Source organism: Ctenopharyngodon idella, chromosome 18 (genome assembly GCF_019924925.1).
Source record: "Ctenopharyngodon idella isolate HZGC_01 chromosome 18, HZGC01, whole genome shotgun sequence".
Classification (NCBI taxonomy): domain Eukaryota; kingdom Metazoa; phylum Chordata; class Actinopteri; order Cypriniformes; family Xenocyprididae; genus Ctenopharyngodon; species Ctenopharyngodon idella.
Window position 1 is genome coordinate 14061816 of NC_067237.1, and position 26442 is coordinate 14088257.

At 34.8% G+C, this 26442-nt stretch overlaps 1 protein-coding gene and 1 long non-coding RNA gene across 3 annotated transcripts; one reads left to right on the forward strand and one right to left on the reverse strand.

The window, feature by feature from the left end:
* The first annotated feature begins 627 nt into the window (after window positions 1-627).
* Window positions 628-7562, forward strand: LOC127499929 (uncharacterized). 2 transcript variants are annotated; one of them, XR_007926222.1, is made up of 3 exons: window positions 628-1156; window positions 2360-2448; window positions 2596-7562. It is a non-coding gene; the product is annotated as an uncharacterized LOC127499929 (long non-coding RNA). The 2 variants fall into 2 exon arrangements; XR_007926221.1 differs by lacking the exon at window positions 628-1156 and adding an exon at window positions 1563-1913.
* On the reverse strand, window positions 7299-24375 carry LOC127499928 (semaphorin-7A-like). The gene is made up of 13 exons (XM_051870644.1): window positions 24139-24375; window positions 23786-23833; window positions 23341-23436; window positions 23188-23266; window positions 19829-19921; window positions 19553-19674; window positions 16009-16172; window positions 14679-14784; window positions 14031-14205; window positions 12318-12427; window positions 11766-11911; window positions 10334-10362; window positions 7299-9295 (listed from the first exon to the last, which is right to left on the reverse strand). The coding sequence occupies exons 1-13, from the start codon at window positions 24364-24366 to the stop codon at window positions 8922-8924; spliced, it is 1770 nt and encodes a 589-aa protein (XP_051726604.1). The 5' UTR covers window positions 24367-24375; the 3' UTR covers window positions 7299-8921.
* Between the last annotated feature and the right edge of the window lie 2067 nt (window positions 24376-26442).

Here is a 26442-nt window from a genome sequence, read left to right on the forward strand (position 1 = left end):
TCGGCCTCACAGGTCAAAGGTCACCCGCGCTCCGCATTATATGCATTTATTGATGCTATTTTCAGAAGTGAGTGTTTCAATGTTATGAACGTTTGTGATTGACTCCTAGAAGATCTTCAGCTCGAGTCTGTATTATTATGATGTAACGGGTGACCAGGGAATGACCGGTCAGATGTTTCTGTCTGGTCTGGAAGAGGTTTGAAGGCCATATTGATGTGCTTTCTCTCTATTCTCAGGACATTGATTCTTCTGTTCCAGCTCTGATTCTCCATGTTTGCTGCAGCTCTTCTTCTGTTTGAACTGGATTAAAAACATTGTGCAGATTCTTTGTTCCAGTTTTATATTTGTGTTGTGTTGTGACTGTGTCTAATGCTTTAAAGTGCTTCAGGTTTTAAACAGTTTCCAGCATCAAGATCCACCAGTGCAGGTTTTTAACTTCACATTTGGTCTCTTCATTTACGGCGGCTCTTGAGGGTCAAAGACGAGAATGTTTGTTTGACAGGAATAATGTTTCAGCGTATAAAGATACTGATCCAGGAACAGGTCTAGGGTGCGTCTCAATTAACTCCCTAGTTCAGTAGTCTGGGCTCTTATCAGGGAGTCGGCCATTTTAAGTGCTGTCTCAGTCACAAAATCTTTCCAGTGCACTGAAACGTTTGCTCCCTAAAAAGTCCCACGTTCAACATTAATATCAGGGCGCACTGATGCTCACTATGTTCCCTTAATAGAAATGTGCTATGTGTGACCTTCCTAATATATGACAATATATCTCAGCAAAGTATTATTATTATGTTATTCAATCATATTTCACAATAAACATACAATTTGATCGAGTCACGTGATGCCCGCAGCCGTTCACTTGGACGTACATTCAGTGGCACCTGTAAACTTTCCTCCCACTTTATTTAAAATTTCACAATATAAAATTAGTCACATCGATTAATATAAACACAACAAAAAATATTCCTGTAAAGGTACGTAATGCTACGCCACTTAACGGTCGTGGCGTGATCACGTGATGACGCGGCAGATATTCCGCGCTCTTTTAGCTGCTTTCGTCACCTGAGGACGGTTAGCCGTAATGAACGCGCATATTTCGGTAGACGCCGAGGAAGAATTTAACGCCACAGACGGTCAAAGAAGAAGCTACAAATAGGTAAGACTATAATTTATTTTCTATGTATGGTACGTTAGATAATTATCGCTATGATCTTGATTTTGCGCTACCATTAAGATCTGCGGACGCCCCTCGTGAAAATAAAAGTCCTCAGAAATTAAAATGGAACAAAACTATTTTCATAACTTCAGAATATGTGAGAGTTTTAGTCTGAAATGAGATTTAACACGAAGCTCAAACTTGCCATATCCTACTTAGCCTTCACTTCAAATACAGATAAAAAAAAAATCACGTTTTTTTTTTTTTTTGTAAATAATTGACATAAAAAGTCGAAATTATGACACGGGTGAATGACTAACATACAATTATACCTGTCCATGATGTCATATACTAATAAAAGTTGGTATTTGTTAAAAATGCATATCTTTCTCTGACAAGATATTATTACAGCATTCAGCAGTTCAATATTTTTTTTTTTTTTTTTAATCTAAACATCAAAATTGTCATACGTCACTATATGGGCTAGTGTGACCTTACTAATATATGACAATATATCTCAGCAAAGTATAAATAATTCATAGATAATTTACAGTTTAAGTAACAGAATTAGGCATTTTTAATGAACACGTGTTGATGTCTGTACATGATTTTATAGCTTTTAAGTTCTGGCTAAAAACGTTTCGTCCGTAAAATGGTGTGACATTACGATCTGTATTTTAAACGGGCAATAATTTGGACATCATTATGATGAAGAGGTCCGCAGTGTCATCTCTGGAGTGGTTTGGAAGGTCAAGAGGTGAGTTCTGACTTTTTAATTTTTAAAAAGCTCGTTATCTCATATGCTCATTAGTGGTCAGTGTTTTGTCTAATGGTGTGACATTATTTGCATAACTTTTTTTTTTTTTTTTTTTTTACAAATTTTACTTTTTCTTAAAAATCATTGCTGCCATGTGACAATTTACATGCTAAGTATAAGCTAGCTGTTTTTAGTTAACCAAGAAATTATCTTAAATGAACAAAACATCAACATCATGTGACCATTTTTCCAAGTCACACCATATTACATACACCTTTTTTTTTTTTATAACTAAATATTCAAAACATTTTGAATGAATTTAATGGTGAACATTAAATTACCCATTAAATTAATGTATTCTTTTTCAATTTTATACTTAATTTAACTGTTTCACCATGTTTGCCATGCTTTGCATATTAAAAGATGCAAAATTTTGTCTGTGTCAGGCTGGTAAAGAGAGGACACACAAATACAGGGAGAGACTCAATGCTGACCATGCAAGGAGAGAGGAGGTCCTGAGGGAAAGGAGGAAAAAGTAAAGCTCATTCCAGTTCACACAGAACTATAGAGAAGGATGAAAGTCTAGGCCACAACTTCAACACAGGATACTATTACCAAGATGGTGAAGCTGAAATGAACAGGTAAAAAAAAATCTTAATCATTATGTATTTTTCATTAACAGGTATAAAGAGAAGATATGAAGAGGAAAACTCAAGGAATTCAGTGTGCACTCCCTTCCTCCTTCAAGACGAGAAAATGAGAGAGATGCAGAAAAAAAATACAGAAAAAGAAAAAAGAAGAGAATGCCATTTTAAACCTGACCCCTCCATCTCCTGAAGCGTCTCTGAATGAAGATAATGCAAATAATACAATACAATAATTGTAAATTGATGATAATTTTACTGTTTACCAATTATAATTGTTGTTACACACACTCGTCTCTAATTTTAAAATGTTCATGTTGAAGGTTCTTTACGTGAGATGTTTGATTTACTCATATTTCTGAGTTTCTTAACATTTTAAAAGTTTAAAAAAAAAAAAAAAAAAAAATGATGTTAGTATGTTTGATTTTTAGTCTTAATTGAATTGAATTTATTAAATGTAAATAAATACTTTTTTTTTTTTTTCTTTTTTTTTCATTGACATTGTGGTGTGCAGTTCATACAGTGTGACATTCAGAATTATGACAATAAATAATTAGTTATAAATCATAAAGTCAGTGGAACACGAGAGAAATGGTATCAGCAAGAGTCACAAGCATTTTGTTAGATTTATAACAGGGTTTGTCAGAATTAATCTAAAATATCTGGAAGGGCTGAGTGAGGAGAGATGTCTTTGCATGATGATGCACAAAAAAATGTTAAATCTTAAAATAGTAATGATAAAGATTTATGATGAAGTTAATAACTTTTAAGTCACAACATATGACAATTTAAGCATAAATGCAACAAATTTGATGAATAAATCCAATTTCCAATACAAAATCTAAAAGACTACATGTCAGTACAACACAACTCGATATTTTTTTTTTTATGCCTAATATTTGAAGTATTGTGAAGCACCCACATACTAAGTCATAATTATGAGATAAAAAAGTAAAAATTATGCCTATAGTTATAATTTTTGCATTTTTATCTCATGTCGTAATTTACTGATTCTCCATCATTCTCTGAACTTCTGTCATCATAACTCATAATAACAGCTTTGAAATTTAGCCTTTTACTAAAAACAAACACTGTTTTTGTAACAAGTTATTCTCACATGATGGATGTTGGACCTAGTTATGTGTTGTTGCTTACAGATATCTTTTTTTTATATTTATTAATATCTATATGTTATTGACAGCTAGATCTTCTCACATGCTGTTCTCTGTGTGTCTGATGTCTTTTGAAACCGCTGAAATGACTCGTTTTTCATGTGGAAACGGTCAAGTTAGCTGGTTAACCTCGAGGTGGCGCTCGTGTGCAGAGAATAAGAATGACACGTGCTGCTAAATGATTTTTGAGTGGAAGTTGTTCAGCTGTAGTTTTTATTGTATTCTTCTCTGGTAACAGCATCATTCAGGAAGATCTTGTAGGAGTTTTGTGCTTCTCAGGCCTCGTCATGTTGAGATTTGTTGGATCTTTTCTTGGTTTAAGATCCTAAACCTCCTCTGTGACGTGCACTGGGTGATCATTACAACAATACAACCTTGTTTCATTTTAATTAGGAGAAATCCCTATTCTTGTTGAACTCTGTGTGTGTTAAAGTTGAGCACTTTACCACAAAAACAAGGTAAACGCTGGACATGTTTTGTTCGCAGTATAAGACATGGTTCATGTTAAGATAAAGCTTTACTTTATATCTTCTTCTTCTTCTTCTTTGTGTTTTTTGTTTTTCAATATGACTAGAACAGTTTTTGAACTATTTCAATTTCATGAACTCCATTTGTGTAATGAACTTTAACTTTTTTCCAGCAGTGAAGCTCTAGAAACTAAAGCACCAAGGGCATTTGACGTTAAAGGCATTTTGATGTCAATCCTGGGGCTGGATTCATGAAACATTTTCAAGAACAAAGTTCTTTTATTGTATTTTCTAACTTTTAGAAATTTTTGTATTCCCAAAAATATTTTTTCCCCTTAAGAATGTTCTTATTTTATTTGCTAAGATAAAATTTAGAATTCAAATTCTTGAATATCTGGAAAGGCTGAGTGAGGAGAGATGTCTTACTTTGCATGATGATTTAGAAAAATATTACAAAATCTAATGAATCTGCACAAAAAAAAAAAAAAAAAAATTAAAATCTTAAGTTAGTTAATAACTTTTATGTCACACTATATGACAATTTTAGGCACAAATGCAACGAATTTGGTGAATAAATCCAATATCCAATACAAAATTTTAAAAGACCACATATTTTTGGAAATTCAAGAGTCAGTACAACAACTTTTTTTTATGCTTAATATTTGAAGTGTAAAAAAAAACAACAACTTTTTTTAAGGCTGTCAACTGCCCACATACTAAGCCATAATTTTGAGATTAAAAAGTAAAAATTGTCTATAGTTATAATTTCGCATTTTTATCTCATAATAATGACGTGTCGTAATTTACTGATTCTCCATCATTCTCTGAACTTCTGTCATCATAACTCATAATAACAGCTTTGAAATTTTAGCATTTTACTGAAAACAATATTTTTTGTAACTACTTATTTTCACATGATGGATGTTGGACCTAGTTGTACAGGTATCTTTTTTATATGTATATTTATTAATATCTGTATGTAAGTTATTGACAGCTAGATCTTCTCACATGTTTTCTGTGTCTGATGTCTTTTGAAACCGTTGAAATGAGTAGTTTTTCATGTGGAAACGGTCAAGTTAGCTGGTTAACCTCGAGGTGGCGCTCGTGTGCAGAGAATAAGAATGACACGTGCTGCTAAATGATTTTTGAGTGGAAGTTGTTCAGCTGTAGTTTTTATTATTGATTGTATTCTTCTCTGGTAACAGCATCGCTCAGGAAGATCTTGGAGGAGTTTTGTGCTTCTCAGGCCTCCTTGTGTTGAGATTTGTTGGATTTTTTTTAGCTGGCAAATTTGAGTACTTACCGATTACAATTAACGCTTGAAGATTTAACACTTTTCTTGGTTTAAGATCCTAAACCTCCTCTGTGGCGTGCATTGGGTGATCATTACAACAATACAACCTTGTTTCATTTTAATTAGGAGAAATCCCTATTCTTGTTGAACTCTGTGTGTGTTAAAGTTGAGCACTTTACCACAAAAACAAGGTAAATGTTGGACATGGAGTTTTGATCGCAGTATAAGACATGGTTCACAGCTTTAAACATGTTAAGATAAAGCTTTACTTTTTATCTTCTTCTTCTTTGTGTTTTTTGTTTTTCAATATGACTAGAACAGTTTTTAAACTATTTCAATTTCATGAACTGCATTTGTGTAATGAACTTTAACTTTTTTCCAGCAGTGAAGCTCTAGAAACTAAAGCATCAAGGGCATTTGACGTTAAAGGCATTGTGATGTCAATCCTGGGGCTGGATTCATGAAACATTTTCAAGAACAAAATTCTTTTATTGTATTTTCTAACTTAAGAAATTTTTGTATTCCCAAAAATATTTTTTCTCCTTAAGAATGTTCTTATTTTATTTACTTAAGATAAAATTTAAGAATTCAAATTCTTGAAAAGAATGTTCTTAAACATCGTAAATCACTACCTAAAGTTGTAAGCTTGTCTTAACCCTTGTGCTGTGCTGAAAATCCTTTACCACCTAATGTGGTGTTCCTGGTCAAATATGATCCGCCTTATAAATTGATGGTAAATCTTAAGCAACTTAGTTTTTGAGTGAAAAAAGCTTATTCAGGTCAAACAATGTACGAAAATGATCAGAACAATTTGGGGAAGTTGTTACACCCTGTGTGAGAAAAGTCAGCAGCTTTTAGTCCAAAGCGATAAAATTAAAGGGATAGTTCACCAAAAAATGAAAATCGTCAACATTCACCCTCAAGTTGTTCTAAACCTGTATAAATGTCTTTGTTCTGCTGAACACAAAGGAAGATATTTGGAAGAATGTCAGTAACCAAACAGATCTCATCCCCCATTGAGTACCATAGTATTTATTTTTTCTACTATGGTAGTCAACAGGGGGCGAGATCAGTTTGGTTAACATGTCCCACATCTTGATGTTCAAATGCTTGTGCATGATGGGAAGTGAATAAAGACTTCTGGGGCTTAATTTATAAAACCTGCGTATGCAGATCTGATCCATGTTCAGATAATAATCTTTGACATGAAAAAGTGCTTAGCTGTAGAAATATATGCAGAAATAATAATAATAATAAAACCCTGTTAGCATAATTAGACGGCATTAAGGTTTAATTATTTAGTATGCATACGTTGGTTTTGCATGTGTAAATTATTTCAGCCAAATCTATAGGCTATAAAATGGCCTATAATGCAGAAATAGATTAATTTTCTCTGAATAACATGTTCGCACATTTGAGAAATGATCCTGGATCGAATGTGAAACGGTTTCTACTAGTGCTTTGTGATTAATCGCATCTAACACACGCTTGTTTTTACATTTTTGTGTGTGTGTGTGTGTGTGTGTAAACTTTTGTTATATGCGATTAATCGATTTGAGGCCGAAATCATAATCGAAATAAGGCCCATTTCTTTCAGCAAATGGTTTTTGTGTACATTTTTGTGGAATCAACAGCCACAGCATTTCAAAAACGGAAACAAATTGTGACAGAAGCTTTCTCAGTGAACTATTAGAGTTACTGAACATCTGATGTGTTTCCACACGATCATTGAGATTCAGATATTGTCAGTCACATCCTGTGTGGTCATCAGCAATTTACGCCATGACTGAGTTAAAACAGCAAGAACATTCAAGGTTTTACTTAGTCTTTAATCAGATTCCGTTCACAGAAGTCAGTGTGTAAAAAGGTGAATCCTCCAACACTGAGGGAATAAATGACTGACTAATTGATCATCATCATCATCACATGTAAAGACGTTCATTCCAGTTTCATGACCTTTAACGCTGGGCGTGTTCGACCTTCGCTTCCTCATTTTACATGTCCTCCAGCAGATGCTCATGTTACTCTGATTTATCAGAACATTTTACAGATCTCAAAAGTGGAAGTTCACAGTGCAATAAATATAAAAATACAAATCAGCAAGTTTAAAAAGGAAAAAATAAACATCTTTTGGCAAAGTTTACACAAATGGTTCTATATATAAACAGGCTAGTCACAGTGGTTAAGACAAGCTCTCTATTCATAACCTCCTTAATGCACATTCACATCCTACACAAAATAAATATGACTCAATCGCATCACTTCATACAAACACAGACAATACATTACAGTCTGAATCACTGTATAATGTTTGAGGCGTCAGTCTGTACTGAACAATTGATTTTTGTTAAACAACACTTTACAATCGAAACTCTAATGAAGTGACACTGGTTGTGAAACGTTCATAAACCACAGTGTTTCACAATCTTCAACGCTCTTTCTTTACCCAAAATAAGACTTGAATTGATATTTCATTATCTAATGTAACTTAGGCATTACAAAATAAAAAAATCTTGTGGCTGCTGTCGATGTTGGAATGATCCAATGAAATGCTCTTACTAGTTTTATCTATATTTAATAATCCTAAATGACAGATTGTTAGTCTTAAACACTAGTACATATAAGTAACAATCACACAAATCATGCTTAACATGCAGTAAAACGTTCAGACACATCGACTCGTTCTTCATTTGCTCGTGTTCGAATAAAAGTGCGTTAATAAACATGATGCAAATGAAAACTCTCACATTTGAGCTTCGTCTAGTTCTGCACAGCTCAGTTTTATTTATTTAATGTTTAATAATTTATTTTTGTCTACTAAACTAATGTAACTCGTTTAGATCAAAAGGGTTTGTAAGATCACGAGGAATGTACATTGAGTTTGCGTCCAAATGTTTGCCTGGTAGATCACGTGACAAACACTGCTGATCGTGAAAACAACAATATATATAATCTCTCCACATCCTGTAAAAATGATGTGGAATCATCAAATCCAAACTGATTCTCTCCCACATCAACCTCGTGTGTTTTCATACTCTTGTGACTGATGACAAACTGGACACTCATATTGCACATTTCATATACTGTAAATATCTGGTGTATGTCGGAGTGTTTACCTCGTTTGCTGGTCTCTTTGTGAATGATTCATCAGTGCGAGTTTTTGTATAGAAAGCTAAATCTGTATAAACTTTCTTTAAAATGAAAAATATTAATAGCTCTGGCAATAATAATAATCAATAAATATAATATTATTAAACAGGATGTGGACAATTTTTCAGCTGAACAATGATGCTATTGTCTTTCTAGAGCTGAATTCTGCTTGCATCATTGAACATTGTATTCCTGTTTGTCACAATCTCTATTGTGTTAAGCACTATAGAAATAAAGGTGACTTGATAGTGACTTCAGGATCAGATAATACTTTCAAAAGTCTATAACAGGAAGTAAGGCACTGTGAGCAGAAGTAACAAGCACGGTAACACTATTGGAGCGACACGGTGAGCGTCTGACCGGCTCATGCTGAGCTGATATTGAGCGACGGTCTTCTTATAGGTCTTCTGATAGATGTCCTCTGAAGACACACAGATGTACGACCCTTCATGAGTCTTGTTCATGCTTTCAATGAGATACAAACAGCCCTGATCTGAACGAACGCACTCCTCGTGCGTGTTACCGTGGAGCCAGTGGTATGTAGCGTGATGTGATGTCATCGGGCAGAGCAGGAAGTGTCTAGAGGACGGTGGGACATGAACCACTGATGTCTCGGCACCAATTTCAGTCTTTGATGGTGCGGCTAAAGCTGGACCTGTGGAACAGATGGTCATGTGATGTGTTTGTTGAATTGGCACATATGGATAACCTGAAAACACTCTTTTCCAAAACCTATGAGCTGCCAATCTAGAAAGCAATCCCAGAATACACCACAAGTTCAGAGATCATTTTCATCTTGAGATGAAGCTTGTTGATTATAATATTAATTCAATACCATAAGCAGAAATAGATTAACTAAATGGTTTATTTGACTCAATATTAGTATGTCAGACTCCCACACGAGTTGATGAAAAGCTAACAATTGAATGTAAAATGAAAATAAATAAATGTGGCTGCACAATTAATTGAAACAAAACTGAAGTGCGATATGATTTTGTGCAATTTATTATGTGCAACTTCTTCCTGAGTCTCTCCATCAGTGTCGACTCCGGATTGAACAATGTAAGGCTGAACACCGTCGTCATTTTGGCTGCGTGAGATTCTCCAGCTTTGTTGTTGTCGAGCGACTGAAGCGCGAGCTGTTAAAGCTCCGCCCTCTTCTGGAAAGGGGGCCGGGAGCAGCAGCTCATTTGCATTTAAAGGGACGCACACAAAAACGGAGTGTTTTTGCTCACACCCAAATAGGGGCAAATTTGACAAGCTATAATAAATGATCTGTGGGGTATTTTGAGCTGAAACTTCACAGACACATTCTGGCGACACCAGAGACTTATATTACATCTTGTGAAAAGAGCATTATAGGTCCCCTTTAAAATCTCAAGTAAATATTTTACATCTAAGGGGTTTGGCTGACAAAAAAGTTTGGGAACCCCTTCACTAATAGATAAATAGTGATTTAAACATCTTGTGTGATCTCACACTATTTGTGTGGCGTACAAAAGTTACTGCCAATGAAGAGCATCTCATATCAGTCACATTTCACTTGGGATGCTTCCTATAAAGGCAGCTACCTATGTAGGAAAATACTAAATACTTTTAGCACTGAAGAAGGTGGTTTGAGTTAAAAAAAAACAAACAAAAAAAAAAAACCACAAAACACAATCATCATCATCAAAAACAGAGCCAGACTTACTGCAAATGTGGGAGTTGGCAACTTGATTTCTGTGGAAAAAAAAGGGGAACATTAATGATACTTTCCATAAAAGTATTATTTTCATGTAAGTGATGCAGTGTGGGTTTCAGTTGTGTGTGTGTGTGGGGGTGGGGGAAGTTGAGTTGTTTAGTGGTAGATAAGGAAATGGGTGGGAATATACTAAAATTGGTTTCATGTGGTGGAGGTGTAAGGGCAGGTAATGCGATGCAAAGAGGTTGAGTTCAGTGGTTATTTGGTTTCAGAATGATTAAGCGGGATTGCACATAATTTTACTAATTCCCGCAGGTTTCACAAACAGCGAGAGTGATTTAGCGCTAACGCATCTGTACAAGCGAGCTGCAAGACTTTCACTCGCGTTTTGGGACAGAATTTCCACTTGCCTAATCAGCCAGTGTTGCATCGTTACTAAAGTTTATCATATGCACGACTTGTCAATTTAAACATTCAAGCGATTTTAAAGCATTCAGTAGTGCTTGAGTCCCATACTCTCTGAAAGACGGTTTTCTGTGCGCTCATGCCCAGAGCGCGCACACATAAAGCCGCCTCTCAAACAGCTAACGAGTACCAAACTGAGCGCATTTTCATGGCTTATTGCGGTTAGAAACGCACAAATTTGTCAAAATGCCCGTCTTGGCGAATACTCACATAAACGCAGTCGGTGATATCTTAAGTGAACGTAAACGGTTGAAAAAGAAAACGCATGTATATCAGTATATTGAATCTGTGCATTCACTTTTAAAGTGACAGCAGCCTAATATTCCTGCTGCTGTCTATCATTAATGTTAATCAAACAACAAAAGATAGCGAGTGTCTGTATTTAATTTATACAATGAAACATTCGATTTATTAAATTTCTGTAGCATTCCTGTACCTGAATTTCATTTTTTTTTGTTGTTGTATTTATTTGTACTTCTGCTTGTAATGTGTTTTTGTTCTTGTTTACTTTTTTTTGCTCATTCAATTCAAGGTTGAAATCAATCTTCCTTGTGCAGTGTGTAAACTCATGCGCAACAAAATTACCCCATTGTAAAAACACAAATACATAGAATGAGCAAACATTTAGGTGATATAAATGTAATTTAACCCCCAGCTCCCCCTTAAAATTCACCTCAGAGGGGAAATCCAAAATGAAATTCAGGCCCTGACCTTATTACTAGTGCTCATTATGATTTGAACAAACCTCAAACACTAAGTATGAAACTTGAGTGTGTAACTCATTCTGCAGATCAGAGAGACTCAAACCAGTATGAAACCACCTCACAACCACCCAGAACGCTCTAGCTTAATTTCTTTCAATATATGAATTAACAGACTACTATGAGTGTTATTAACGGTTTATGCCTCATGCTAAAAATGAATTTGTAATCAGGAAGGAAGCAGACTTGTGGGTGTGCAGCAAATGATGTCTTACTTTTCTGTGAAGGTGCAGTGAAAACTGTTCCAACCGCAGTAGGGGTCTCGCGATAACAAGCATTCAGTACAATCATCTCCGTACACATGACATGCCTTAAGGTCAATCTGAACAACCTCATTACTGGAACTCACAAACAGACGCTTCTGAGAAATTTAAACACAGGATATGTTAGTACCACTAATGATACATTTGTAAGATTAAAAGAATGAAGATCAATCATAGATTAAGAAACTATATAACTATATATATATCTACGTTCAGAGTAATTAAAAGCAAAATAAAACAACATATTAATAACTATACTATATTAATGGTGACCTCAAAGCATAGGATGTTCACACATTATTTATCAGCTACAACAATCTCCAGTTATTACCAATGAGACGCTGAATAACATTTTATTCAAAGCAACTTGCAATGCAGTAAAAAAATTGATTTTATCAGATCATGCAACCCATGGCCTTGATAATGCTCTACTGTTTGAGACATCATTCCAAACTTTTATTTTAGTATGCATAAAAGGAAGTGGATGTTATTTTTGCGTCATACCTCAGAAGCGTCCAGCAGCATGCTGGTGATGTGTGTCCCATGTGGAAACGGCAGATACTCCGCAATGATAAAAACTGACTTTTCCAGGACTTTATGGACCCTTCCACTTTCTGTAAGAAAATAAGAAAAATTTCCATATAACAACAGGACATATAACTAATCTGTCTGCATAGGGAGCTCCCTACAAAGACAGCAACTGTCACATGCACATCATACAAACACTAACACATTTTATCCAAATAGAGTTTGATGTTACATGTTGCTTTTGCGTGAAATAGTTGGTTTTTAACCCTTGTGCGTCAATTAAAAAAAAATTACACAGGTCTATAGTGGACAAAAATGTCCATGTCATAAAAATTTGAATCTTGGGAGCACAGACTTAGTCTCATTTTATTATTGTATTGAACATTATTGTATATAAATTGTTTTATGAAATATGTTGAACTCTAAAACTGCTAGAAAATCAAAGTTGTGTTCCAAATTTGAGGTTGATATCTCAAAAAATGAGCTTTCAGTAAGATTTTGTTTGGGCGCAGTACCACATTTTTCCCAATGGAATGGCACCATCTGGTAAAAAATAGTGAAAACTTTAATTTTGAAGCCTTGTCATCAGAATGAAAGCCTATTAATACAGACTGCATCATTTTATAGTTAAATGGCCCTGGGATTAAAAATTGCAGTTTTAATGGGGGCATTTTTGTCCTTAAGGTCCTGAGAGGAACTATTTTGTGTTACTGGTGCAAAATATAAATTTTTTTTTTTAAAGGAAATGGAGGTGAAATAGTAAGATTCCAATAAAAATATACACCTGTGCCAAAATTTATGCAATTGGCATTAACACAAACAAAATGATTAAAAAAAACAAAAAAATGTTCATAAGGTTGCACAAGGGTTAATTACATAATTCTGCGATTGGCTACAAGTGAGACATTGATTTTGGCAATATATAGAAGCATCATGTTTCTACCTAGTGTTTGGAACAGCCTTCATGTCTATGATGCCTAATAATAACACCTAGTTAGACAGCTCACTAGGGTTTGAAACTATTAGATTGCATCACTTTGATTAATCATACTACACTCCTTATTCATTCAGCCTCAGTCATCTGACTAACACAACATTATCAATGATTCATTACATTTTTCCAGCAATTACCTATTCCTGCCTTTTCCTGTAGCAGCTGGTCATTTAAATGTGAAACTGATGAGTTTAAATCAACATGAAACTGCATTTACAACCCAATTAACTTTTCTAATGTGACGTATTTCAGAGTGTAACAGGATGTTCATGAGAAGCACATCATAATTAACAAACAGACTAATGACTCTCATGAGCCCATTCATCTTAATCTTTTCTTGGTATTTAGTGTTGATTTTGTTTAGTATTTTTCTTTAGTAGATTTAAGAGGAACATTAAGGAACCAGTAGCCTCATTTATTAAACGCACGTACAATCGGATCTGATCCTAAATTCCATTGATCTCATACTACATCAAAAGAAAAAAATGGGATTTATTAAGGCAGAAAGTGACATGAAAATGTTCTTAAGCGTACGCTAACTGAAGAGTATGAGTACAGACTTTTCAACTCTTATACTAGTAATTAAAATAATCCAACATTGATTATGAGAATGTCTTCTTAAACAGGCGTACTTCGTTTGAACAATAAAGATAGTAAACTATTTGTGGGAGCTCTGTTGATGTAAACTCACATACCTAGAGACAGAAGCAGGACAGTGTTGTTTTGTTGTCGGTCCACCTGGATGTGAGTGTAATGACAATGTTTGAACAGCAGGGGGCCGTTCTCTGGCATCACCCAATCCTTCATCTCGGGACGCTCCTTCATAAACGTCAGCACGTCATCGCTTAGCGTAGTACTGTCATTGACACACTAAAAGAACGATGAGTAGTTAGTTAGAAGGAATGGGAAAGATAACTGTGACCTGTTGATTGGACTACAGAGCTCAACAGTCGGTTCGAGAATCTCTATCAAGAATTGAGGTGATGATATGTGCTAAACAGTTGTTAGGAATCATAAGAGGACCTTTTAAAAGGACACAAAAACCCAGACTGACTGGATTACATCATTCAGTTTATGAGATGCGTAGCTCATTCATTCCCTCATAAAAGTCTTTAAGTACAGTCTTGTACCTTTTGTCTTTTTGATTACATCACTGAATTGTCTTTTAATCAGATGTTGTAATGTTATGATTCATCCAGAGTTGTTTAGTTTGGTTCATGTCTCAGAACTACAGAATGAATCATTCAGTAAGGTGCCGCATTTTTAGGATGATAATATAGTTCTCGCTTTGCGATTATACAAGCAATCAAGCAGTATCGCTTCAGTGACAGCATAATTCTCACCGTTCCAGGCCGATGTTTTGTATGATCTTTGTTGGAGTTGAATTGAGAGGAATTGAAGATAGCGCTGATTTTTGTCATGTTATAGACGCACACAGCACTCATGTTCCTGTAAAGAGAGACACAGAGCTTCACACTTTAAACACAAGAGCCAGAGTTTGTGGAACTGTCAAATGACAGATGTTTCCTGGAGCTTTTAACACTCCACACTGAATCAACATGTAGTATCCCTCGATTCAACAGGATCATGTGACTCACCAGCAGTCATGTTAGCATTGTACACTAATGTGACAGACTTAGTACTTTAAACAGATGCACATTGGGGTGTCATGGGTATTTACTAGGGCTGGGCATTGACACAAATTTCACGATTCGATTTTTATTCAGAAGCTTGCGATTCAATTAAATTTGATATCGATTCACTTGGATATATATCAGATACAGTACATGTCAGTTTTTCTCAAGGAAAAATGTCTCAATTAATGTTGTAAACTATACATTATTAAAAATGCCTTCAGTTGTTAATTTTAACCTTCAATATTATAGTAAGTTGTAATAGCCTTTTGATTACATAAATGTTTCTACACCAATTTGTTTGAAAATAGACATTTAAATGGTTGCTGTCATAACTTTTTCATGATGGGTTTATTCAAACATATTTGAATATACATATTGAATATGCATTAAATATTAAAGAACAGGTTAAGTAAAAATATAATGGTTATGTAATTTGTAATTTAAAAGTGCATATATTTATTAAAAATGCTCCTCTCTAGAGTTATTTTTCTTGCTATCACGTTTATGGTCATTGAACGGCTTTTCTGAGGTAAATGTGATTTTACGTGACATTATTGTTTTCAGGCTGTTTTATTGATGCCTTTCCACGGTTGAAACATCGATTACATGAGAGTAAGTTGTTCTGTATCTCTCAACATTCCTTCTGATGTTCATGCATGTTTATTTGGTGCTGTAACTAGTAGTAAAGAGGAAAAGATGATCGCTTCACGCCACATTTATTGTTTGAATTTTGTGATAAAACTGACAGAATTTAAAAGCTGAGACTTTTTTCATATCAAAAGTATCAAAGCATAAATCTTATTACAAATGTTTAGTGAAGTTTTCTGCAAGCTTCAACTGAAAAGATCAATTCTAAGGATTTAAGAATCGACATAGGTTCATCAAACTGAGAATCAATTAAAATCCAGAAATGTATATTTTCAACCCAGCCCTAGTATTAAACTATTGAGATGACAGACTTTAGTTAAAGTTACACACTGATCACCTACAATAAAATATCACTGCAAAGCACGAGAATGACGTTTTTTTTCCTTACCAATAGTTTCTGAAAAGCGCATAAATTTTGATGTCGTTGTCTGTTTCGAGTGTGGCCACATCTATCAGTTGACTGAACTCATATCCACTCCCACAGAACAGACGGGCGTAAATCATGGACGTCCAGCTGTTCTGAAGATGACCCTTACGACCGCCTCTGTCATTCTGAAAAAGATCGTCAGGTGTTCAACTCTTTAGGTCAATGCATGTGAAGTTTTTGGTGTGACAGCTTTAAAGTGGTTTAAATCCTATTTTACTGACCATTCTCAGTTAATTTCTATGGGTGGTTACAGGTCTGAGATTAGCTCTGTTTTCACTGGTGTTCCCCAGGGCTCTGTCTTAGGCCCTTTACTCTTTAATATTTATCTGTCACCACTTGGTGTTTGTTTTCTCTCTGGCTGTATTTCTGAGATAACCCACAATCCAACTTGTCAGTTGTTTCTCAAACATGCTTATGATCTGTTTTTGAGGTTTCTTTTTATTACTTGAGCTATGTATGGCTTATTTTGTGTAGAGCACTTTGAGAAGCTGCTTTAAAAGGCGCTTTATAAAATGTTTATTATTATTATTATTAAGTGCAGTCATATGAGCTACTTTTATTAAATGTTTATGGTGTTTTTTTGTCCTTTGTGGAGTCCAACAGCTCCTGTGTGCCTATAGTGTATATAAAAAGCAATATGAACATTCAGCTAAACATTTGTTGTGTTCCACAGTAGAAAAAGTCATACGGGTTTGGACTGATGAGGGTGAGTAGAATGACTAGAATAAAGAGAGGTTCTTCAAGTTTTTCTGCATCACTCTGCGATTACAGATTACAAAAAGGCCTAACTTTCACAATATTTCTCAGATTATATAATGCAATCAAGTACATTGAAACATAAGGACCAGGAATCTGCAGCAATACCCTGATTTCATACTGAACAAGATTAAATATGGCACAAAAAGGCTTATTTATTGATATATGATCCTGCAAGAATGTTCAGTCAATGTTTTCATAATTGCAAAAATTCGATATTTACTGGTACATTTCTTACATGCATCTATTCAGAGCTTTGACAACATTTGAAGTCTCAGAGCACTTGACATGTGTCATTAACACCTGCGCTTATAATTATAGAAGTTTTCCCTTTAGCACAAATGTGGCTGCGAGTTACTGAGAAACATCTTTAATAAAAGGTGGTGATGCAGGTGTCATCATTTGTCAAATGCATTTCATATTTACTAAAATGACATTTGTCACATTTAAGCAGGTGAAAGATTGCAAAGGAAACCCAGACGTACACTCATTCTGTGCAAGACGCCTCAACATCAGGCTGCATTTACTGCTGTTTACTGACAGATATAGTTGCAAGAAAAAGTATGTGAACCACTTGCAGAATCTGTGAAAATGTGAATAATTTTAACAAAATAAAGGAGATAATACAAAATGCATGTTGATTTTTATTTAGTACTGTCCTGAGTAAGATATTTTACATAAAAGATGTTTACATATAATCCACAAGACAAAAAAATAGCTGAATTTATTAAAATAACCCCATTCATAAGTATGTGAACCACTGATTCTTAACACTGTGTGTGGTTACCTGGATGATCTACGGCTGTTTGTTTAGTGATGTTTGTTCATGAGTCTCTTGTTTGCCCTGTGCAGTTAAACTGAGCTCTGTTCTTCAGAAAAATTCTCCAGGTCCTACAGATTCTTTAGTTTTCCACCATCTTTTGCATATTTGAACCCTTTACAGCAGTGACTGAATGATTTTGAGATCCGTCTTTTCACACTGAGGACAACTGAGGGACTCAAACACAACTTTTAAAAAAGGTACAAACATTCACTGATGCTCCAGAAGGAAACACGATGCATTAATAGAAGGGGGGTGAAAACTTTTGGAATTTGAAGATCAAGGTAAATTGGATTTAATTTGTCTTCCGGGAAACATGTAAGTATCTTCTGTTGCTTCCGAAGGGCAGTACTAAATGGAAAAAAATGTATATTTAAACAAAATAAGAAAAATTTGGACATCTTCATCCTGTTCAAAACTTTTCACCCCCGACTCTCAATACGTCGTGTTTCCTTCTGGAGCATCAGTGAATGTTTGAACCTTTTTTAATAGTTGTGTTTGAGTCCCTCAGTTGTCCTCCATGTGAAAAGACGGATCTCAAAATCATTCAGTCACTGCTGTAAAGTGTTCAAATAAGCAAAAGATGGTGGAAAACTGAAGAATCTGCAGGACCTGGAGGATTTTTCTGAAGAACAGAGCTCAGTTTAACTGCTCAGAGCAAACAAGAGACTCATGAACAACCATCACACAACAAACAAACAGTCGTGGATCATCCAGGTAACCACACACAGTATTAAGAATCAGTGGTTCACATACTTATGAATGGGGTTATTTTAATAAATTCAGCTATTTTTTTGTCATGTGGATTATATGTAAACATCTTATGTAAAATATCTTACTCAGGAGAGTAAATAAAAAAATACTAAATAAAGTACTAAATAAAAAATAACATGCATTTTGTATTATCTCCTTTATTTTGTTAAAATTATTCACGTTTTCACAGATTCTGCAAGTGGTTCACATACTTTTTCTTGCAACTGTATATTAGATTATATTTGGCAACTTTGAGATATAACTAGCATATGCAGTATTTACTTGGACACACATGGAACAGACAGATGTCATTGGGCGTTTTTCAGTTTTCATTTCTGGGTGGGGTACCGATTAGGAAAGTTAGTTAGAATTCAGGGTTCTTGTAGATTCACTCTATTGCTCTCTGTATAGCTGTCTATGAATGCATGATAGATGGATAGATAGATAGATAGATAGATGGATGGATGGATGGATGGATGGATGGATAGATGGATGGATAGATATAGATAGATAGATCAACTTGTCAACTTTGAGACTTTGAGATTGATAAATGTGAACTTGACTGAGAAACAGAAGTGATACTTACACTGTGCTTCAGTTGCAAAAAATACTGACAGCCTTTCTATAATTATTTATATATATATATATATATATATATATATATAATATAATATAATATACACATCTGAAGTAAATAAATTGCATTACGTCTGCAGATGTCATTGGGTGTTTTAAAGGGATAGTCCAATCAAAAGTAATTTTGTCTTCATTTACTCACCCTCATGTCTTTCTAAACTTGTATGACTTTCAATATTTTTTAAAATCTTTTGTGTTCCACATAAGTCATACAAGTTTGGAACAATGTGAGTAAATAATAACAGTTTTTTATTTTTGGGTGGAGTACCAATTAGATAAAGTTAGTTAGAATGCTTTTGCGCCCTGTATGACTGTTTATGAATGTATGAACATGACTGACAAAAACATGGAAGCTGTACTGCCTGAAATTCCTCAGATGGTAGAAAAATCCCTTATTGAGTTTATGTACACATTGGGGGAATCACTAATTGCAGTAATTTTTAAACAATAAACAAGGTTTACAGCCTATATGTCTTTATGCACATCTTTATCAGCAAAATAAGATCTCAAGATGTTTTACGGTGTGTGATTTCTGCTCACCATGCAGCTCTGAGAGACTCGTGGAATCCACTGGTCTTCACTTTTGTGTTTCTCTGCGAAGAAGGAATAAATTTTGCCCTCGTTTTTGCCTTTACCAGCGATCAGCTTCAAATACTTTTGCTCTAAATGTCAGAAGAGAAAAAGAGCACTTTTTAGGATGAAAACGGTTTCATTCTCACAATGACAAGAACTCATTTCAGTGAGAAAGTGAAATGCTCACTGTGGCAATGAAACACTTTAGATGTCAGTAGTATTGTGTTTAATCTGATTTCTCACCCATTTGAGGCGCCTGAGACCAAATGTTGTAATTTTTGTCCTTGCTTATCCTGTACAATCCTATCTCAGACTTAGTGAAGTACAGCATATCATCTGAAAGGTCAAATAAAGACAGAACATGGACGACACGTGTAAAGATAGACAGGATGTCACATGTAGCATGTAATAGAAGCAAATAATGTATTACTGTTCCTAGTCAATCTCACATAGACCATCATTTAATTTGTACCCGAATGAAAACGAGGCAATTGTTCTGCTGACGAAACTTCTTTCCAAAAAACTTTGACAAAAACTCCTTAAAACCATTGTGAAAGTTGAGAGTTGTGTGAAAATGATCTTGGACCTTTATACAGTGCATTTCACCCTAAAGACTGTAAGTCTATCCTTCACAGCTCCGTTTTCATCCACGTAATATTTAATATGCCGTCTACCCAGACTAAGGTATATCCTTGGGCTCATAGTGATGTGAACAAACCCTTAAAGGAATAGTTCACCCAAAAATGATAATGATCCCATAATTTTCTCACCCTCAAGCCTTCCTAGATGTGTATGACTTTTTTTCTTAGCCGAACACAATAGGAGATATATTAAATAATATTTTGGCTCTTCCCAGCCTTGTAATGGCATTGAATAGAGTTTTTGAAGCACCAAAAAGCACATCCATTAATCATAAAAGTAATCCAGGGGGTTAATAAAAGCCTTCTGAAGTGATGGGTTTTTTGTAAGAAAAATATGCTTCCGAAAGAACTCTACACTCTCATGGACACACGTCCGGCCGTTGCTGGAAGCCAGTGATTATAGTTTATGGTTTCAAATACAGTTATTTTTTCTTACAAAACCTGATCGCTTCGCTTCAGAAGGCTTTTATTAACCCCCTGGATTACTTTTATGATGAATGGATGTGCTTTTTGGTGCTTCAAAAACCCTATTCATGCCATTACAAAGCTGGGAAGAGCCAAAATATTATTTAATATAACTCTGATTGTGTGTAGACACCTAGGAAGGCTTGAGGGTGAGAAAATTATGGGATTATTTTCATTTTTGGGTGAACTATTACTTTCGCAGTAAGTATTAAACTTTAGTGTGTAACTCAAGCCCGAGCCCTATATAAAGAGAAGTCTTGACAGTGGACAAGTATGAAACAATCTCATAGCCAGGCCCTGACAAACACACTAGCATCATGGAAGGGAGTTTTACACATACAACCTCCACCCAAAATCTTTTCCATTTGGTGTCTCTTGAGTGCAGAAATTATGGTTTATTATTCATAGCATTCTTGTGACGTGTAGGTTGCGATCAATGTGCACTTAAAGGATTAGTTCACTTTCAAAATAAAATTACCACAAGCTTTACCCACCCTCAAGCCATCCTAGGTGTGTATGACTTTCTTCTTTCTGAGGAAGACAGTCGGAGAAATTGTAATAAATATCCTGACGCATCCGAGCTTTATAATGGCAGTAAGCGTTACCAAACGAGTATGAGCTGAAGAAAGTGTCTCCATCCATATCTATCCATAAACATATTCCACATGGCTCCGGAGGGTTAATAAAGGCCTTCTGAAGAGAAGAGATGCATTTTTGTAAAAAAAAAAAAAAAAAAAAAAAAATCCATATGTGGACATGTTAGGAAGTAAAATATCTAGCTTCCGCCAGACCGCCTTCCGTATTCAAATCACGTAAAAAATTGAACTGGCGTGGCGTCAGTTCCGTAATTTTGAATAGGGAAGGCGTAGGACGTACAGCGTAAGCTTTTTGAAGAATACGGAAGGCAGTCTGGTGGAAGCTACATATTTTACTTCATAACTTGTTTAAATATGGATTTTTTTTTTAAATTAATTTATTTTTTTACACAAACGCATCGCTTCGCTTCGCTTTATTAACCCTCTGGAGCCGTATGGAGTACGTTTATGATGGATGGATGTGGATGGAGACAATTTCTTCAGCTCATACTCATTTGGTAACACATACTGCCATTATAAAGCTATGATGTGTCAGGATATTTATTAATATATCTACGATTGTGTTCGTCAGAAACAAGAAAGTCATATACATCTAGGATGGCTTGAGGGTGAGTAAAGCTTAGGCTAATTTTCATTTGAAAGTGAACTAATCCTTTAAACATTATCACAAGCGTTATTATGAGTGTTTCTCAGTCCTGCCGGCATCATGTCTAGTCATGTGCAGACAGACGTGGTGCTTTCAAAACAAATGATGTGAGGGTGGACAAACCATCCTGTCTCATTCCCATTGGTTAAACAAATAATCTATAGAAACACTGTAAACAAGGTTCAACTTCAGTCTGTCAGATCTATATATGGAGGCAAACTGTATATCATCAGGCACACAGAAAGCCTTAGTTCCTCTCTCAGTTCCCCTTTATCAGACTGCAGAAGCAATGCAAATGTGCAGGAATTCACACATTTCTTCTCATCAGACAGCTTCCTGAAACTGTATATACTGTAGTTTAACTAAATGTGATCATTTGAATTCATACTGTACGAATTTCCAGGAGCACAACAAGAGATATTTATAGCAAAATATCCAAGTTGCTCTTTCTATTTTCAGTAAATAACATTTCTGTCTGCTCCTCACACAAAGCATCATATGACTGCAATAGACTTGTCACGTGTCATATGGACCACTGTTACACTTTTATAGTGCGTTTTTGGTCATTTTTGGAGCTTGATAGCCATTGAATGGAATAGAGTAGCATGAACATTCTGCTAAATTTGTTTGGAACGACATGAATGTTCATTTTTGGGTGAGTTGTAGGGTAACAATATCCATCAACTGTCCTGCTAGTTTTCTGGAATATGAGTTAAACTTTGACAGTCAGTTATATGTAATAGCAATAAATGGTACTGCATGCAAATGCATGAATTGCATGTTAGTTGCACCATGACCTTCAGTAGAAGCACAGCGTTTCAACACGTCGAATGTTTCCTGAACCACTAGAACAAACATGCAACCCCATGTGAAATTATATTGGTACGCTATTTCATAATGAGTGTAAGCTTCTTTACCAAAGAATAGTGCCTTGATACTTTCCTCAATAATGGAGTGATGGAGCAGAAGGGAAATTAGGAGTGTTTAAGCATTAATAGTAATAATACTCCTACTGTGCTCAGCTAAATTCCAAACAATGAACAAGCCATTGGGTTGTCAAGAATCTGAGTGGGTGTTTAAGTATAACACGCTGACCAGATGCATTTCTTAGAGACATGCGTACTGAATCCAACCACAAACAATGGATATTATATACTATATTTTTGCAATTCTAATTAGTAGCGCTCAAACTGCAGCTCAAACTTATGCAAGCTTACTACTCACATGAATACAAATGCATACACCAATACTCACCAACGAGTAATGACGGCTCATTAATATTTGGCTCATAATTTTCTAATCTGAAGCAGTCAGTCATGGAATAATCGGAGTTCTGGAACAAAACAGATGACTCAGCTTCATACTTTCACACAAGTTCAAAATGCATACAGTAAAAACAGGACATACCATGTAACAGCACTTCGTATTTTCATGAACCGACCCACAGAAGAACAGATTTCCTTTAGCGCCCGGACTGAGCAGAGAAAGCCTGTATGCACACTCCTGAAAAATCAACAGTTCAACAGCAGTCAGTGACCTTTAATGGAGAAGCTGCTTAAACAACATGTTTACATTAATGTTCGATTATGAATAATAAAATCTGAGTGGTCATGAAAATGCATTAATTGGCTTAAGGTCATAAACCGGCATTTAAACGCCTGCATTCAATCGGCTTGTTATCTTGCTGGATTATTTGCGTGTAAACCAGTCAGACAGGTTATTTTATTAAACTGACTGGTACATCAGAGTACTGGTCTGCATGTAACATACTCAGTAAAGTCTGATCCTGTGGGAAGCCTGAATATCAACAATCTTGCATAAACATTTTCCTTAAACTCTTCTTAATACTTACTGAATTGTCTGAATCTTTACTTTCATCCTTACAAAGGTTCACATCCACCTAAACCAGGATCCAAACAGATATAACGTGTATTACAGCAAACATATCATATTACAAGCCAAAAAAATAAAAGATGATACTGCACAAACATAACAGAAATTATATCATGTTACTCTAGCCTTAAATTACTTTAATGAGAAAAAATATTTTAAATGGGGAGATTTTAATATATCAAATCATTTGCATCAGAGCAGTTATATGTGGTTTTGAATAATCGCTTAAAGTAAAATATCATCTTTCTCTTTTGGCAGAAAATGATCAGCTGGTGGGAACCGTTTAGACAATTATACATCAATATGAGGTACCAGTTTGGGTTTGGAGTCTTGTGCTGGTTTGATGGAATAGAGGGACTCGTTTCCTCCCACCCAGATGATTTTGCTACCAGAAGTGCTGACCAGCTTAACCAAACCACTCTGGTGGTTTTCAAAAGAATATCTGGTTATACCTGAAAGAGAGAGAGACAGACTGAAGATATACCTATAAAGTGTGCATTGTGGATTTGTAATAAAGTAAATCCAGTTTAATAATGCCATCACAGCCGAATGCAGAAGACACAACAATTGGTGTCTGAAATAAAACACCCACTCTGGGCAGCGTTTCCCAAAAGCATCGTTAGCCAACTATGGTTGCAAATTCCGCTGAACTGTTGCTAATGACAGAACTTGCGACCATATTTGACTTGGGGAAACGCACCCCAGAGTGGTTTGTCGGTGTGAGTTCATGAGAATACACAAGAACATTAAGTGAGGCTTTGACGCATCATGTAAATGTGAATATTTGACTATTTAATATTAGATTTGGATATAAAACACCATTAACTAATTTTCATGTAATATTTGACTATAAAATGTTTTTCAAAGAATTTTAAAGAACAAGATTTATTATCAGGGTTGCCAATTTAAGCAAATCTGTTCTCACGCTCTCATGCCACACATCTATTTTTTCATGAAGTGAAAGAGAGGACACTGACAACATGCTGAGAGACAAGACAGAGCAGCTTTCAAATTCTGTCAATTTTATTCAATCAATAAATACCGCTTTGGCACTCTTTCTTTTTCGTCTTTTCCTCTTTATTACTAGTTGCAGCACCAAATAAACATGCATGAACATCAGAAGGAATGTTGAAAGATATAGAACAACGTACTGAAATGAATCATGTCTCAGCTTGAGAACAACATTACATTTACCTCAGGAAAGCGAAAACAAGACGAGACGATAGTATTTTTAAGAAATCTTCAATGATGAAATACATGACAGCTGCATTTGAAATGTTTTAACTAATCATCTAATGAATGTCATTTCAGTTCTGCTTTGAGTATGAATTATCATATGCAGTAAAAGACAACAATACTCAAGAATTGTAAAAGGTTTTGCCACAAACTCAACTGACTGGCTTCTCTCCTGTATGATTTCATACGAGTCTCTTCAGACCGTACTGTATATGATTTACTGTTAGACCTTACTGAAGTCCTTTCCACAAATTGATCATAGAAATAAAAATCGTATTAATAAAAATGAATAATGTAAACGTAGCGATGGCATATTGTATCCTAATTTGACCCTCATACTCCGTCAATTTTAATCTCGCGTCACAGCCTTAATAGTTAGCTAGAAAAATTAACTCTAGAGAGGAGCATTTTGCTAAATATATGCAATATATTACATATTCTATTTTTATAGATTTTTATATCATTTATTTTTTTTTTATAAAAACTGCCTTATATTAATAATTGTAGGCCTATACAAATCAGTTATTACATTATTTTAGTAATATTATAGTATTAATATATTATAGTATTAATATTATTTAAAATGAATATTATAGTAGTGTAATATTACATTATAGTAATATTTATAGTAATTTACTTTAATATTATAGTAATGTACCATCTGACAGGGCTTGACCCTTAGTTTACAGCATTAAGCTACTTGAGAGATTTTTTATTTATTTTTTTTGTCCTTGAGAAAAAAATAACAATTTTTAATTAAAATTAAATTATACTTTAGGCTACTTGATATTTATTCAAATTAATCTATATTGAATCGAATCGCAAGCTTATGAATCAAATAAGGACTAGAGAGATGTCTTTAAAAATCTTTCCCTTTGAATTAAGTTTATTTATTAAGTTTATTTTTCTGACCCCACTGGCAGATCTCAATTTTGATATTTGTTCAGAAAACAAAACTAATCTTTTGTAATTTTGCTTCTCCAGTAAATATCTCGATTAAGGAATATTTAGATATTTGTGCTGGAAAACAAGACAAAACTACTGAGTAAGACAATAATTTTTTTTTCAGTGTACAAAACATAACACAATTCGATCTGAGCATGATATTAATAACAAATATTTGTCTATTTTTCATAGATGATTCATTAATGATCAGTCAGTGCCATAACTGGTTAGACTTTTCTTCACAGAACGATGATTTTGAGAGTAAAATAAAAAGAAATATATAACTTACCTTCATTTTTTCACCGTCCACTCGAGCATTATAATGCACCTTTGTTGAACAAACACATGAAATCCATATCAGCAGCACAGAAAAACACGTCCAACCCATCTTAACATGCGAGTTTTGACAGACTGTCTCTTGTTTTAAGTTGTGTC

Coding starts and splice junctions, on each gene's coding strand:
- LOC127499928 (XM_051870644.1), bottom strand. CDS start 24,366: ATGGCATTATTAAACTGGATTTACTTTATTACAAATCCACAATGCACA. Junction 19,675..19,828: donor GTCTCAGGCGCCTCAAATGG/GTGAGAAATCAG, acceptor TCTGACATTTAG/AGCAAAAGTATTTGAAGCTG. Junction 9,296..10,333: donor TGCCAACTCCCACATTTGCA/GTAAGTCTGGCT, acceptor TCTGTTCCACAG/GTCCAGCTTTAGCCGCACCA.